This window comes from Aptenodytes patagonicus, chromosome 1 (genome assembly GCF_965638725.1).
Source record: "Aptenodytes patagonicus chromosome 1, bAptPat1.pri.cur, whole genome shotgun sequence".
Lineage (NCBI taxonomy): Eukaryota > Metazoa > Chordata > Aves > Sphenisciformes > Spheniscidae > Aptenodytes > Aptenodytes patagonicus.
The window spans coordinates 144316255-144331752 of record NC_134949.1 but is presented as its reverse complement, the minus strand read 5'-3'; the positions used below and the strand labels follow the sequence as shown (position 1 = coordinate 144331752).

At 42.1% G+C, this 15498-nt stretch overlaps 1 protein-coding gene across 2 annotated transcripts in view; it reads left to right on the top strand.

The window, feature by feature from the left end:
* CLCN4 (chloride voltage-gated channel 4) overlaps positions 1 to 15498 on the top strand; it is a 48711-nt gene that overhangs the window by 18310 nt on the left and 14903 nt on the right. For both annotated transcript variants that reach the window (XM_076357732.1, XM_076357742.1), the window contains exons 4-8: positions 3356 to 3543; positions 9562 to 9684; positions 11279 to 11485; positions 11578 to 11658; positions 12799 to 13344. In XM_076357732.1, coding sequence (XP_076213847.1) covers positions 3356 to 3543; positions 9562 to 9684; positions 11279 to 11485; positions 11578 to 11658; positions 12799 to 13344 — 1145 coding nt within the window. The remainder of the gene's footprint in view (positions 1 to 3355; positions 3544 to 9561; positions 9685 to 11278; positions 11486 to 11577; positions 11659 to 12798; positions 13345 to 15498) is intronic.

The following is a 15498-nucleotide window of genomic DNA, read 5'->3' as shown; positions in this document are numbered from 1 at the left end:
TGTATGTTTTGAGTAACACCAAAGTATATTAAGAATGTAACAGCAGCCATTTGGGATCAGACCAAAGTTTCACAAACGAGTGTGCACACGTACATTAGCCTGAGCGGAGCCCCTCACTGTCGCCACAGTCTGACATGTAACACCCATAAATGCTGTTTGGTGTGGAGATCAGATGAAAACTGCCCACAAGATGCTCCAGACAAAGATAGTGAGTACTACCTGGGACTGTCTCAGTCAGAAAGTTTGCACACTTTCTGGAGAAACACAAAGCAATGTATGGGGAAATGAGCCTAAAAATTTTAGGTGCTAGCGCCAAATTTTTAGGCACTTGTTTTTAAGGAATTCTGAGTTTTTACTTTGCCCATCCTGCCTGCAAACCAGTGGCTGTCCCTCAACCTAACCATTACTAGCCAACTGAAGGTATATGCTATTTATAGAAGATCACCGAACGAGCCTGTGTTTTCTAAAGCTATGTGACAAAAAGTACTATTGTACTAATACTGAAATGCTCCCGTACTGGAGCTGGATGTGCAAAAATCCCCTTTGTAATTCAGTGTCATGCCACTTGGGTGATACTGTTTTCTGGCACTGGTGCCTTGGGAAAAATATGTTTTCAAAGCAAATTTTTAGCATTCTCATTAGGGCATTGTAAAGGATGAGTATTGGCCATCATCAAACAAAGGAAAAGGAGAGAGGTAAAAGGCTAATATCTAAAATGAAGTTCAACATTTCCTTGCTTTGGAGTGCTTCATTATTTTTCATTCTGGGCAGGAGGTTACACAGAAGAGGGAACAAGTTCAGTTCCTTTGATGGAGAAGTAGGGAAATAAACTTATGCTATATTGCAGAGGTGCAGTGACATGTCTAGACAGCCATGGTAAGCACCAGAAATGAAAGGCTTGACTTGCTGAGATGCTGAACACTCTGCAACTTCCATTAATTTCGCTTAAAGTTGCAGAGATTCAGAACTTGGAAAAATTCTAGCCCTGGTCACTTGGCTTGTGAAGGATTAACTATTGCACTGTCATGCTGCAAGATTTTCTCCTCTGTAAAGCATGTAGCATTTTCCTCTTTATGTGGATCCCAAAGCATTTGGCGAAAGGGATTTTTTTTCTAGAGGTACCTTTTCCTAGAGGCACTGTGGTGCATGTGAGCTTGTTATATTAGTGAACTGAGCGTTTGTTCCTCATTCTGTTTATTAACTTTATTGGGGAACAACATTCAAAAGCCTGCCTTCCTTTGCACCTTCTGCTAGGTAGCATTAATACTCAATTGGCTGATTAAGTGTGATTTGAGCTTTGAAGATTGGGATAACTGCAGAGGACGATAAAGGTCCATCAAGAGATGCAAGAGGCATCAGCATTTGGTGCTCATGGCCAAGGGCTGAGGATTCTTTGTACTATTTCCTAAATGAAACTATAAAGTTTCATTTCAGAAAATTGGCGGAGAATTTAGAGTTTACTGCAAAACTCGGTAAGCTATGCATGCTGACGTTAGTAGCAACGCAGTGATTTATCATCATCTAAGCATATGGTTCATTGTTTCCATAGAAACTTGGGAAAATGGAAAAGAGTAAGCAAGAGAAAGCCAAGGTCTTCATGAAAGAAAATAATTGGTACAGACATCACTACTCCCTGCTGCAGCCTTTTTTTGTGATCTTGTCTAGTGTATCTGTATATTTCTTCAGATTACCCCTATACAACAAAAATTCTTCACTGCTACCCAAGTCACGTCACTTGTCAGTGTGGTGACAAGTGTCCTGCTTAAGGGAGTGAGAAGATAGATTTATGTGTAAGGCTCTGTGAACACTTGTGGGGTTTTTCTGTTCTGTGGAATAAAAAACAGGCTACATATGCCTGGATTATTTGAAATGTTGTTTTTTTTTCTTCTTCTTTCACAGAAATGAAAAGCAGAAAACTTTAGTTCCAGGTCAAATAAACTGGCTCTTGAACCCACCTGTGTGCCCCAGCTGCTAGGGGAAAGGGGAGCAGCCCCCACCCCTGCTTCATGTAATTGCATTCTTAGCAGGAGCCACATAGCTAAAAGTTTTGGAAACATAAAACCAAACCATTTTTCATTTTCCAAAACGTTTTTTCAGTGTTTTAGTCCTACTGAAACGCACCGATGAATTCTGTTCAAATTCATTACCGGTTTCCTGAAATTGTGTTAATGATTACCAATAAAAATGTAGCTGACTTCTACTTTCCGTTGTACGTGAGTGGGGTTTGGTAAACACTAAATGACTTTTCTGTCAGTTGGCGGTTTAACGCTTTCCAGAAACTACGGACATAGGGAGCGAAGGCAGGTCTGCCTTTCTGTGTTCTGGCTGCTCCCAGCCTCCCCGTTCCTGCTGGCGTTGCGTTCACCAGGACATATCTGCTCCGAGGGTGCCGGTGCTGGGGCGGGTTATTCTCGCTGATGAGCAAATGCCCTAGAAAAGCAGGATTTTTGGTTAAACATTGGAAGAGGCTGCCCAGGGAAGTGGTTGAATCCCCATCCCTGGAGGTATTTAAAAGACGAGTAGACGAGGCGCTTAGGGACATGGTTTAGTGGGCATGGTGGTGTTGGGTCGATGGTTGGACTCGATGATCTTAGAGGTCTTTTCCAACCTCAATGATTCTATGATTCTATGATTTTCTTTTTTGTGCCTGGCCACATCAATTTCACCCTTCTCTGTGTCCGGTGGCCACCGGGTGTCACTGTAGCTCTGTGTAAGTACTGGGGAAAAACTGAAATAAGGGTTAGTTTGGTACAGAGAGGATTTGGAGGATAATTTTATTCTGCCTTTGGATTGCTAATGAATGTACACACCGAGAGCCCGATTCTGTTAAGTTCATAAGTCAGAATTTGGCATCCATATTGTTTCTGTACTGAAATCATCCTTCTAAAAGGCTGCTGTGTTGGGACCGGTAAGGCTATAGGAAAACATACGTCTCCTCCTCCTCCCCTACCCCTGAAATACAGCGTGGTCTGAGACCTGCAGCTTAGTATGTGTACAGACACCCCGCGTGAAGTCCTGCTTATCTCAGTCAAATGGTGCACCTGCCTGGCACAGACTGCAGGATCAGGCCCTACATCGGTTATGCCTTCCCTATTTGGCAATCAGTCAGTATGAAAATGATAATATTTAAAATAAAAGCTTTCCGAGAGAACACTGAATGTCAGACAACATGTTGGTGTGGCCGTTTCTTCGCGAACTCACTGTTACCCCCAGTTGTTTGGTATATTTGTGCTTACATTGCAGCTGCTTCCCCAAATCGTGAGTTTTTGCTGTTATTATAATTAGATATATTTTCCTTGTGACTTTGTGATATTTTTTAATGCCATGGTTTCTTTTTCCGCATTTTTTTTTCCAGGCACATTAGCCGGAGTGATAGATTTAGCTGTGGATTGGATGACAGACCTGAAAGAGGGTGTCTGCCTGTCTGCCTTCTGGTACAGCCACGAGCAGTGCTGCTGGACGTCTAATGAAACTACATTTGATGACAGGGACAAATGTCCCCAGTGGCAGAAATGGTCTGAACTTCTTGTAAGCCAGTCTGAGGTACGGGAGACCTGATTAGGTTGGGGTCACAGCAGGCCGGGGAATGCCCTTTTTTCATACTTGCTGATGTTCCCTCCAGAGAATTTCTCTGAAAGAGAAAGTAATGAACTGAGAGCGCTGCAAAAAAAGACATTTCCACAAGCAGTGTCTACTTAACTCGGGAGAGGTCCTATTGTTTCAGTGTCACGTGTGGTGGAAATTGGAAAACTGTGAGATCGCTCTCTCTTTTTATCGGTATTAAACCAAAAGTGTTTCATAACACTCATAAAATAACCACCAGCGGACCTGAGCTGCTATCCATTTTTTTTTCTTTTAAACATGATCTTATGGGACGAAAAAGATGATCCCTGACAAATAGATTTAAGAGGAAATTTTTGGGATTGCAGATGGATTTGATGTATTCAAATGCTGTGAGTAGTAGTGGGAGCTGCATAAGAACTGCTTGTTATGCCCTTGCAATCAGTTTCTCTATCAGACAGCAAAATATTTAGCTAGCACCAAAAGCTGGGGAAATAACGGGCTCCCTGGGAGGCGGCCTGTTGGGGTTTAACCCGGCAGGCAGCTAAACGCCACACAGCCGTCTGCTCACTCCCCCCCAGTGGGATGGAGAGAGAATCGGAGAAAAGGTAAAACTGGTGGGTTGAGATAAAGACAATTTAATAGGACAGAAGAGGAAGGGAAAATAATAATAATAATGATAAAAGAATATACCAAACAAGTGATACACAATGCAATTGCTCACCACCTGCCAACCAATGCCCAGTCAGTTCCTGAGCAGTGGCTGGGTCCCCCCAGTCAACTCCCCCCAGGTTTTTTTGTTCAGCATGTCATCATGTTTGGGTCAGCTGTCCTGGCCGTGCGCCCTCCCAGCTTCTTGTGCACCTCCAACCTCCTCGCTGGCAGGGCAGTATGAGAAGCTGAGAATCCTTGGCTAGTGTAAGCACTGCTCAGCAACAACTAAAACATCGGTGTGTTATCAACTAATGTTTTCATGCTAAATCCAAAACACAGCACTGTACCAGCTACTAGGAAGAAAATTAACTCTATCCCTGCCGAAACCAGGACATGGCCAAAGTGAAAAATTTGCAGGGGGAGAGGACAGGAAGGGAAAAGCAGATCTGGATCGACATGAAACTTATATTTTAAGAACTTTTTTCCTATCCTTTTTTGTAAATTGTAGTAATTTTAAATACAAAGAATGTTGTTTCAAAGCAAAGCAGGTGAAAGTTTTGTTTTTAAGACATCAGAAGAAGCCTTTCTATACTCCTTTTAGCAGATGATACTTCTATAAAAAATATCAAAAGGACATTTTATTTTCAGTCTAAGCTATTCAATGTATTGAATAATATTGATCCCTTCATAACTCAGATTTTTTTGGCAGAACTGTTGTCTTGAATCCCTCCTCCCCCCCATTTCTACAGGTGACTTGAATATGACAAAAATGGAATATGACATGGAGGTGGGATGAATGTGGCTTTGAACAGAACTGGCTTAAGTATGCAATCGGACTTCTAAAAAAAATATCTGGTAATGCAGTTTGGTCAATAATAGGAGAAGAAAAGATATACTTCTATGGGAGAAGTCATCTCCAGCCAGGCAATTAAAAAATGGGTGACTTGGAGAGACTGTCTCGGATCTTCCCCCAGTGTGGAGGTGGTCTGGTCCTGCAGAAAGTGTTTGAGGGCACCTTCACCGCCATACAAGTTTGTCATTCACATTCCCTTCCGTGCCACTTCAGGTTTACAGTACGAGTAGTACCAGATTAAAGCATCTGTGAATAAGTATAGCCCAATTTTCCATAGTTCTAATTAACCGTAGTGAAAGTAGCGGGGTGCTCACTGTTCCTGAATATTCCCACCATTTGATCACAGGCAGAAATCTCTCTGCACAGGTGCCAGTCCACAGTGCCAAGCTTCCCTTTGCCAGGGCTTTGCTAGGTTCACACCGGTCTTCAACAACAGATGGTTTGGGTGGTTGTGTCTTTGTAACAGTGAAGAAATATTACCCTGGTATAAAGTTGCAGGACTGGGGACGATGTTGTAATTTAAGAGAACAAAAATATGTGGGAAGGGAAAAAAGAAGGAGAATGTTACAATTGTTATGGGATTTGGAAATCCTGTGCATGTGTTTGACATGCTGTTACTCTGAAAGGCTGGGATATATGAACAGAGCATATCCTTGAGAAAATTTATTGCTTTCACCTGCTACTCAAAATCAGCAGTCATGACTGTTGGATGCTGGGGCCGATAAGAAAGGTATCAGCTAGGTGGGCACTGTGAAACTTTACTCACTTTGTATTCAGATTGGGTTTCTCACCCCCTAGTATACTGTCACAATGGAAAAAAAAGGTTAATCTTGCCTTAGTTTTAGGCTCCTCTTCAAAACAAATGGGCCTCTAAGATCTGTGGGTTTCTGGCTGCCACGGCCCGATGGATGCTGTAAATATTAATAATATAGCTGTCTATTACTGTCACATTGAAATCCCAGGCAAAGCACAACAAAAATGTGAATATGGAAAGTAAAAATTCTGTTTTGTAGCAAAAGGCTTAGGATATGGGCAAGTCTTGCATGATTCCTGTAGCTGTAGAGGACTCTAGGAGGGATCAAAATACACGGAATTTGACTGCATTTCAGGATAATTTTGCCTTTTTTTTGTATGTTGCTTTATTTTGTGCCTGATGTTTGGGTAACAGCCTTATAAAATGCACAGTACACAGAAGGACTAATTTGGAGCACATTTTAGACAGAAAGCACTTGGAACAGTTTCCTTAAAGGTACCCTGGTCAGACAAGTCTTTTTTATGCACGACTGTGACTCTTTCTCATCACAGACAACTAAGTTTGACATTTTGAGGACTAAGATTTAGATCAGTTCTTCCTTGTGGTTTTGCCAATTTATGGCTGTGATAAGCCCTGTACATATGTTCTCACTGAGAATTGTGGCGTTTCCTATGGCATCTCTTGAAAAATGTTTTCATTCTAGTCCTCCTATAAAATGAGCCCAAAGCAGAGTCTTGATACAAATTATTATGGAAAACATAATAGCACATCCGAAACATACCAGGCTATGTTTTCTTCCCTAGTTGCTGTTTTGTAGGCCAATGATAACCGTCATCCCTCCGGTCCTGAACTACTTCCAAAGAGCAGGTGAAGAGTTTTTTGATGCAAGAGAGTTTCAAAACCTCAAACTCACTGGAGGAGCGGGTGTGTTAAAGCGCGTCAGATGCCATCCCCTTCAGCTAGATCTCTAGCAAGTATCTGGTGACCCAGAGCTTCCCTATTCTGCACATCTAGGTTGGTCCTAACTTGAACATCACTGGAGCTGAGGACCTCATTTCTGGTGCCTCACATCTGTCCAAAGCAGAGGAAAGGGCCCCATGTCTTCCATGGCTCGTGACACTGGATCCAGCAATGGACTGGATTCCCATCCCTGGGCTTCTGGATCTCCTGTCATGAAGCTGAGACCTGCAAGACAAGGAAGCCCCTCTATACCTGGAACCCACTTCCCAATTTGTAATGTCCACCGGAGGGAGTCTGCAAGCTGTGAGATCCCAAGTCAAGTCAGAGTAGAGCTCTCAGCCTCTGGAGAAAACAAGCATTGGTCAGCCATGGATGTCATCCTGAGGGATGTGTTTTATTTCAGTATTCTGAGTTTGTGAGAGTTGTTTTCAGTTGTGCTTCATTTGTACCTAAACTGGACTGACACCAGATCTGAAATACTGCTAGGTCTTGCAAACTAAAACACAAAGTTTTGCTGAGTTCCCCTGCATGCTTCATTACTGTTGCTGCCAGGGTAAGTCCTATGAGCCCCTAGTGGAAAAGGTCTTAGCAGAATCATCTCTGCTGATGTGTGGTTTTGGCCTCTGATTCCAGTGTACAGGCTTAAGATTTTTACTGATTTAGGGCCTTAGTAATGGCATATAATGAATGAGAAATGAGCCATTTGCTATACTGAGTTACTACTACTTCACTTCCCAAAGGTTTTCTTATTATTAATCATTAGAAACTCCTGCAATTGGACCTGCAGAATGCCAGTTATCTAGAAAATGTAACAGAGAGAGTTGTCCCAAGGGATAAGACTGAACTGACCATATAGACTCTTCTGGGGTCCTGCCACAGTGCTGTAGGTGTGTATGTGTGATTGCAGTAACGAGCTGACATAGTTTTCATGTGACTTCTGAGATGTGAAAAAAGAGGAGGTAAAAAGAAACCAAGTTAATTTGACTCCAGTGAATTTAGAAGCAAAACTGGAGCTTTCAATCAACGTTGTAGGGCCAAATTGCTGTAATGACATTGGTCGTCTTTGGAGTTACTCCAGGTTCACACTGACAGGAGAATTTTGCCCTGGGGCAACATATCCAGAGTTTTCTCTAGAGGAAGAGTAAATATTGCCATAGCTGTTTGTAATTGAAAGCACTAGGAGAAGACATTCATGAGGAAATGAGACCATCTTCAGCTGTAGCAACAAAGATCCATGGTTACTACAGATGGATGTCACTCACTGTAAGTGTGGGATCCATGACTGCTTAGTCTTAGGGCATTGGGGGATGGCATCGTATCGCTCTTCTGCTGTTATTAGCAAAGCCATCTGCTAACTTCAGCAAGCACAAGAGGACCTTAACAAATTGCCCTTCTTCCAAATATACCCATAAGGATAAGGGCAGTGGTTCCCTTACTGTCTTTTCAATGGGACAGAGACCTGGAAAATGAGGCTAGCAAGCATTCGTACTGTTAAAGGGTATTTCCTTGCAGGCTTGCAAACAGGGAGACTTCTCAGCTCTAGGTTTTTTATGACTGGGAACTGGGCCTGGCCAGCTCTGTTAGCTGAAGACACGATACAACTGATTAATGCCTGTTTTCCTACTTGATTTATCATAATGTTGATATCCAGGCTGCTGTCCTGCAGAGCAAAGACAGGGGCCCCGATGTTCTTGAGCAGCTGGGATTGCATCCGGTAGGAAGAGTTCACTTAGAGGTGAAGGATTCATACCAATTCATGCGCTGAGGTTCATCTTGTTTTTTATTCTGTAGTGTCATGTTGCTAGAGGAGATTGTTTGAAGGCTTAAGATCCTTGTACCAATTCGATGCCTCTGACTAGATTCTCTTTTGTCTGTGTAGGTGGGGTTTTTGAAATTAATGTAAAAAATTATGCTCGTGAAGAGGGAGGGGTATTCCAAGGCAGATTTTATCAACAGTTTTGACTTGACCATTGGGGACAGGTGGAAAGCTTGAAGGTCACTACTGACTATGCTTTCACTGTGGCACTGCACGGTCAACCGTTGCTAATGATGGTTAGCATTTCCATTCTGTCAGTAAAATAAAGCTGTTCAGTTGGAAGATAGGTTTATTATTGACTGGAATGCTTTTAAAATATCAGGGCAAAAATGATTGAGATGTGTCTGAGTGGGATCTGCCAAGCTATTGTGTTTTCAAATGATTTTCAACCCTATCATAGATAGCATCATATAGAAGGAAAGAATTTATTTATGGTTTTACCCTTCCCGTTTGCGAACTGAACTGGCTGCTGATATACACAGGGATGCCATTTGAAAAGATCAGCATCTGCATGGAGAGCTGACCTTTGAATACCAGCCCTCAGAAAAGGATGTATCAGGGTCTCATCCCCTGTCACCTGCCATGGGATGAAACAGCAGATGCCTTCATTAGGTGGTTTTTTATTACCAATTACTTTTGCCCTTATGACAGATTTGTTTGATGTTTGGGAATTTTTTGTGGTCGGCTTAATTTTTTAGTGCTTGAAAGATGCTCTGTTTAAGGTGTTTGGGTCCCTTGCAAACAGACTGTATGGACTGGGTTAGGTATATATTAGTATGCTGTTTCTTTCAATGAGTAATAAAATTGTTGGAGTATATAAAGCCATTTGTCCTTCCCGAGGAAAAGCAGCAGCTAGGACGTAAATGAAAAGACCAGGCTCCATGCCATCATGATTCCTAGTAGAAGTGTGAGATTTACCAACCTGCATTTGTCTAACAATGTTTGTTACTGTTATTTTTCTAGGGTGCAAGTGCTTACATTCTAAACTATTTTCTATACATTATGTGGGCTCTATGTTTTGCTTTCCTGGCAGTCTCCCTGGTCAGAGTGTTTGCTCCCTATGCCTGTGGCTCTGGAATCCCAGAGGTGAGTTTCTCTTTGTGGATGGATATCCAAAACCAAACAAAACAAAGAAAAGATAATTTGCCGCCTTTTCCTATTCCAGAACTGTACTATGAGGCAGCATAGGAACAAGAAGATTGTCTTTCCATCTCATCTGCCTTCATTCCTTTGTCTAACATGCTTTTATGGTGGCCATCTAAGTTTTTCATAGTAGAAAATGTTCAAATGCCACTGTGACAAGTTAACGTACATACTTCTTCATTGCCGGAGCTTGAATTAAAAATCAACAGCTCCCAGTCATCACTTTACGGACTCCAACTTTTTGTGGCTGAGGCACATACTCACTAGAAGATTATACAGAATTTTCCTTGGATGAAATTACTTGGGGCAGTTACAAAAGCAGTCATTTTCTAGGCTAGGCTTTAAATAAAACCAAAATAAAATAAAGAGGGAGGGCTACAAAAGTAAGGTTTCCTAAGCTACAGAAGATGCAAGTTGCCCATCATTTGGGATGCCTGAAAAGTGTCTGGCTGTCCATCTTCCACAAATTGTGTCCTTGTACACCATGTCATGCTGGCATGACAGCATTATGGCAGCCAAAATCTCTACTTGGTTTTCAATATTTTACATATTGAGCCTCAGTCCCTATTTAAGCTGTTAAAATGAGGAACCCTGTAATTCAAGCAGCATAGCTACACAAAATTTTTGAAATTGGGGCAGTGTTTTGTTAAAAGTGCTATAGAACCACTGGGATTATTATTTAGGAATCTGGCAGACAGAATCAACAGCCCAAATTTTAGAAATCTTGGCATACTTTTTTTCTTCATCTCTAGGGGAAGCATCCAAATGTTTCATAGCCAATCAGGGAAAAAACCCACCACAAATAATTTTAAATATTTAAATAATTTCTATGTTTCAAAGTAGTCACATGTGTGTGTTTGTTACATATTTGATATAGCTGTAAGTGTTTTTAAAAAGTTTTCATAGTTAACTGTACATCTAGTTTCCAAGTGGTGAATCTCTCATGTGAGGTGATGCTCAGCTCAGTCCGTTTCCAGGGCTAGAGTCCAAACCCAAATCCTACCCTGCAGCCAGTGTGTCATGCATGTGCACTGTGCTCTATTCTAGCCACTCACATGCAAAATTGAGAGGAAATGTGTAAAAATAAGATCTCTTGGACTTTCTCATTTCATAATACTTGCATGCTTTTATGGCATGGCCATTCCAAATATTTAGAACTTTTTTTCCTTGTTTTAACTGGGAAAAGTCTGTGGTTGTTTATTTGCTTTTTTCTGCTTTGTTAAAGTTGGGTCTAGTTTAGCTCTGATCCTGTAAGCCAAGGAGATACGTAACAGTTTCGTATTTCTACTGATCTCTGTAAGACTCCTTACCGACGCAGGGGACCACCCATAAGAATGGTAAAAGTGTGGTCTGCTTAACCCCTGCTCAGCTATCACTGTGGGAAAGTTGCCCTACCTACGGTTTCTTTCCCTCCGTCATTGTCTCTTTTCAAGGAGTCTGCAATTTTTTTTAACTCCGCTGGGGTTTTAACTCCATTTGCAAGTTCAGAGCAGAAAAGGTTTCTTCAGCTCTTCAACATGTTCTTCCTGCTTTCCAGATAAAAACCATCTTGAGTGGGTTCATTATTAGGGGCTACCTGGGAAAGTGGACACTCTTAATCAAAACAGTCACCTTGGTTCTGGTGGTATCTTCAGGCCTCAGCCTTGGGAAAGAGGGGCCGTTAGTCCACGTGGCCTGTTGCTGCGGAAACTTCTTCAGCAGCCTTTTCTCAAAGTACAGCAAGAATGAAGGAAAGAGGAGAGAGGTGAGGTTGGCTCAAATCATCTCCAATTTCCCTGCCCAGATACTCGGTGTTTCAAAGGACTCATGCCTTGTACGTAAATATTTGCTTTGTAGGTGCTCTCGGCTGCAGCTGCCGCAGGAGTTTCTGTTGCCTTTGGGGCTCCGATTGGAGGCGTGCTTTTTAGTCTGGAAGAGGTGAGACCTGGCAGTTCACTTGCTTCAATAAATATACTTTCACTTGATGCCTTTTTCTAATATTCCTCTTTATTTTTCAAATATTTATATGCTTATTTTTCTTTTTGTCATGGTTTAATCTCAGTCGGCAACTAAGCACCACGCAGCCGCTCGCTCACTCCCCCCCACCCGGTGGGATGGGGGAGAGAATTGGAAGAGTACAAGTTAGAAAAACTCGTGGGTTGAGATAAAACCAGTTTAATAATTGAAATAAAATAATAATAATAATAATAATAATAATAATAATAATAATAATAATAATAATAATAATAATACACAAAGCAAGTGATGCACGATGCAATTGCTCACCACTCGCTAACCGATGCCCAGCCAGTCCCCGAGCAGCGGCCCCCCCAGCCAGCTTTCCCCAGTTTATGTACTGAGCATGACGTCACATGGTATGGAATGTCCCTTTGGCCAGTTTGGGTCAGCTGTCCTGGCTGTGCCCCCTCCCAGCTTCTTGTGCACCTCCAGCCTTCTCAGTCAGTAAAGCATGGGAAGCCGAAAAGTCCTTGGCTAGTGTAAGCATTACCTAGCAAGAACTAAAACATCGGTGCGTTATCAACTTTGTTCTCATCCTAAATCCAAAACACTGTACCAGCTACTAGAAAGGAAATTAACTCTATCCCTGCCGAAACCAGGACACTTTTAAAGCAAAAATAATCTTTGGTTTCTAGTAATAAGAAATAACCAGGTATTTTAGCATAGTTTGAGTAAAAGAAGAACACTGGCTTTCTGGAAACAAACAAAATTATTTAATCCGGAAATGTATCACTGCACTGAGCTTTCTCCAGCTTTCAGCTTGCTGCTGCATATGGGCCAAGCTGCTGAGCACCCGTCTTATCGTCTCTAGCCAGCAACTTTGGATTTAGATTTATCGATTTTTCACTGGTTGCTGCTCCCTATCTGAAAACTGAAAATACCTTTTTCTGATACCTTTGTGAACAATTCTGGCTGTGGTAAGGACCAGTAAAGCCAGACATAGAGTCACAGATGAAACACATGGCGATGGCTTACTGCGCGCAGTGCTCCAGTGAATAACTAAAGCAAACACCCTCTGTCACACTCAGTGAAGTGTTTATGGTCTCTGCTTCATTTTAGGTCAGCTACTACTTTCCTCTGAAAACCCTCTGGAGGTCATTTTTTGCTGCTCTTGTGGCTGCCTTCACACTGAGGTCCATCAATCCTTTTGGAAACAGCCGGCTGGTCCTGTTCTACGTGGAGTACCACACCCCCTGGTACATGGCCGAGCTCTTCCCCTTCATCCTGCTTGGCGTCTTCGGTGGCCTCTGGGGAACCCTCTTTATCCGATGCAACATCGCCTGGTGCAGGAGGCGAAAAACCACCAGACTTGGGAAATACCCAGTCCTGGAGGTTATAGTGATAACGGCTATCACCGCCATCATCGCCTACCCCAACCCCTACACCCGGAGGAGCACCAGTGAGCTGATCTCAGAGCTCTTCAACGACTGCGGTGCCCTGGAGTCCTCGCAGCTCTGCGACTATATCAATGACCCAAACATGACCCGCCCGGTGGATGACATTCCCGACAGACCTGCCGGCCCTGGAGTCTACACCGCCATGTGGCAGCTCGCCTTGGCTTTGGTGTTTAAAATTGTCATCACGATATTCACTTTTGGCATGAAGGTAAATCAGGGACAAGCGCAGAAGCTGTCGCGAGCACACGGCACAGATGGGTTGCCATCAGCAGCTGTGGTCTGTCTGGCAGGGCTTGTGTGCCTCTGACCTACACCCAGCCACACAGGTGTAGCTGACGTGCCTGCTGGTTCACCCGCCTGCCAGCACCTTGCTCTGTGGGCCGCTGTCGCAGCAAAGGGATGAGCCCTGCTTTTCCACCTTCTAGTCATCTGCAGTTTTATTAAGTGAAAAAGAAATCTGGGTGTGAATTTAAATTCTTGCCAATAAGCAAATTCAAGATGATTCCCACTGCAGCTCTCTTTCAGCTCTTTCAGGGGTACGGACTACTTACGTTGTTGTTTGTCTTGTTGGATTAATGTCTTAATGTGCCTCAAGGTAGCTATGCTCAGGGAAGTAATAGCTTTGAATTTACTGATTTACACATTTAAAACCTCACAAAAATATAAAAGTAGCTGAAAAGCTCTATTTTTGAATCTTTTTAAGCACTGTAGCTTGGAAAAAAAGAGGGAATGAGTGGGAGGACTGACAGATGTATCATTTGATTATTCTGGATTTGCAACTTTTTCCTTCCATTCCTCCTCCCCATAAATGGGTGATGAAAGGTCCAAGAACAATTTATCCAAGCTTTCAATATATACAAAGCTGTTGGTGGTGAGTTTTATATACCTGATTGCTAGAGCTCATATAAAACACATATCCGTCTGTCTACAGCTCCCATTATCTGAGCATTTAGTTCTGGATCTGATTGCAGCAGATTATGGGACGTTTTTGTGAGTTATACACTATACATTATGCCACACTCAAAGCTAAAGCATCTCATCTTTCTCTTAAAAACTGAGGTGGAACTGAGGATCCATCTTTTAGAAGGCCTGTTACCCCAAAGATAGTAGGAAGTTGTTGGAGTTTTGCTTTTCTTTCGTGTTTTCTCCATTTAGGATGTCCCTGATGACAAGAACTACTGAATGGTAGAAGGTCACTTAGGACCAGTGACTGAGTCCTGCTGATTTCCTGAGCAGGGAGAATGAGTGGGAGTTTTAAGAGCACAGGTGTAATATTTCTGGAGGAGGATTTGAAATGAGATGCCCTTCACTGCAGAAAGTGATTTGTGCTGGGGCTGGCAGCCAGTTGTTTTTATTCTTGTTCATTTGTTTAAAAACTGAGTTTGGTTCGTTCTTTGATATGTGGTTCTTTATATATTTAAAATTTGTTAGAAGCAATTGACAGTTTCAACTATTCTGGAAAAGAACAGACAAAATAGCTTTACCCACCGAATCTAGAAGGCCCAGTCTGACTGTATCAACAAAATTAACACTATATGGTGGGGAAGATAGCTCCTGCTGTTATCAGCGCTAACGCCCCTGGGCCACACCGAGGTTGTTAGTTTAGTTGTCTAGGAAACTCAAGGTATATTTTCAGAATTAAAAAGATATAACAACCTTTCCTCTCTAAAAAACAACAAAAACTCCATGCAAGCCCTTGCAACAGATCTGAGTTGTCTTCTCCACCAGGAAATTTGTCTCCAACTTGACAGGTGCACTTGATATCTAAGAGGAAATGCACTTAGCCAAGGCAAAGCGAATTTTCATTTTCTTTTCTTTTCTTTTTTTTTTTTTTTCATTTCAATGCTGTTTTTTAATGATTTGTGACTTATCTGTGTAGCAGACAACACGGTAATGATTCACAGAACTTCCTGGAAAATATATAGCAAACTGAGATGAAGAAATAGCTGTCTCTGAGCAGTAAGCCTCCTTTCTCTAAATTTTTATTCTGCGTTTGACATTTAATTTAAAATCTGGTCTGATTTAGCCTGAAAGAGTAGTAATAAAACCGTAAAGTACTCCATGTGATAGAGGTTTAAATCAAGATGTTATTTTCAGTTAAGCTTATTCTCAAGCCCATGACAGAACCATCAGCAGCTCCTGACTTCCTGCTGAGAAAGCAATAAAGGCAAAAACAGGAACAACTTGACTTTAAAAGCAGACTATTATTGAGAAACACCGCTTATCTATCAATTTCAGTATGATGCAGCAGGTAGGATTCAAAATTACTTTAAAAAAATGCATTAAAATTTTACAAAGCTATTAATAGGCATGTCGCCACACAAACTCAGTCACTGCAGAAACCTATCTCAGACCGCGAGGA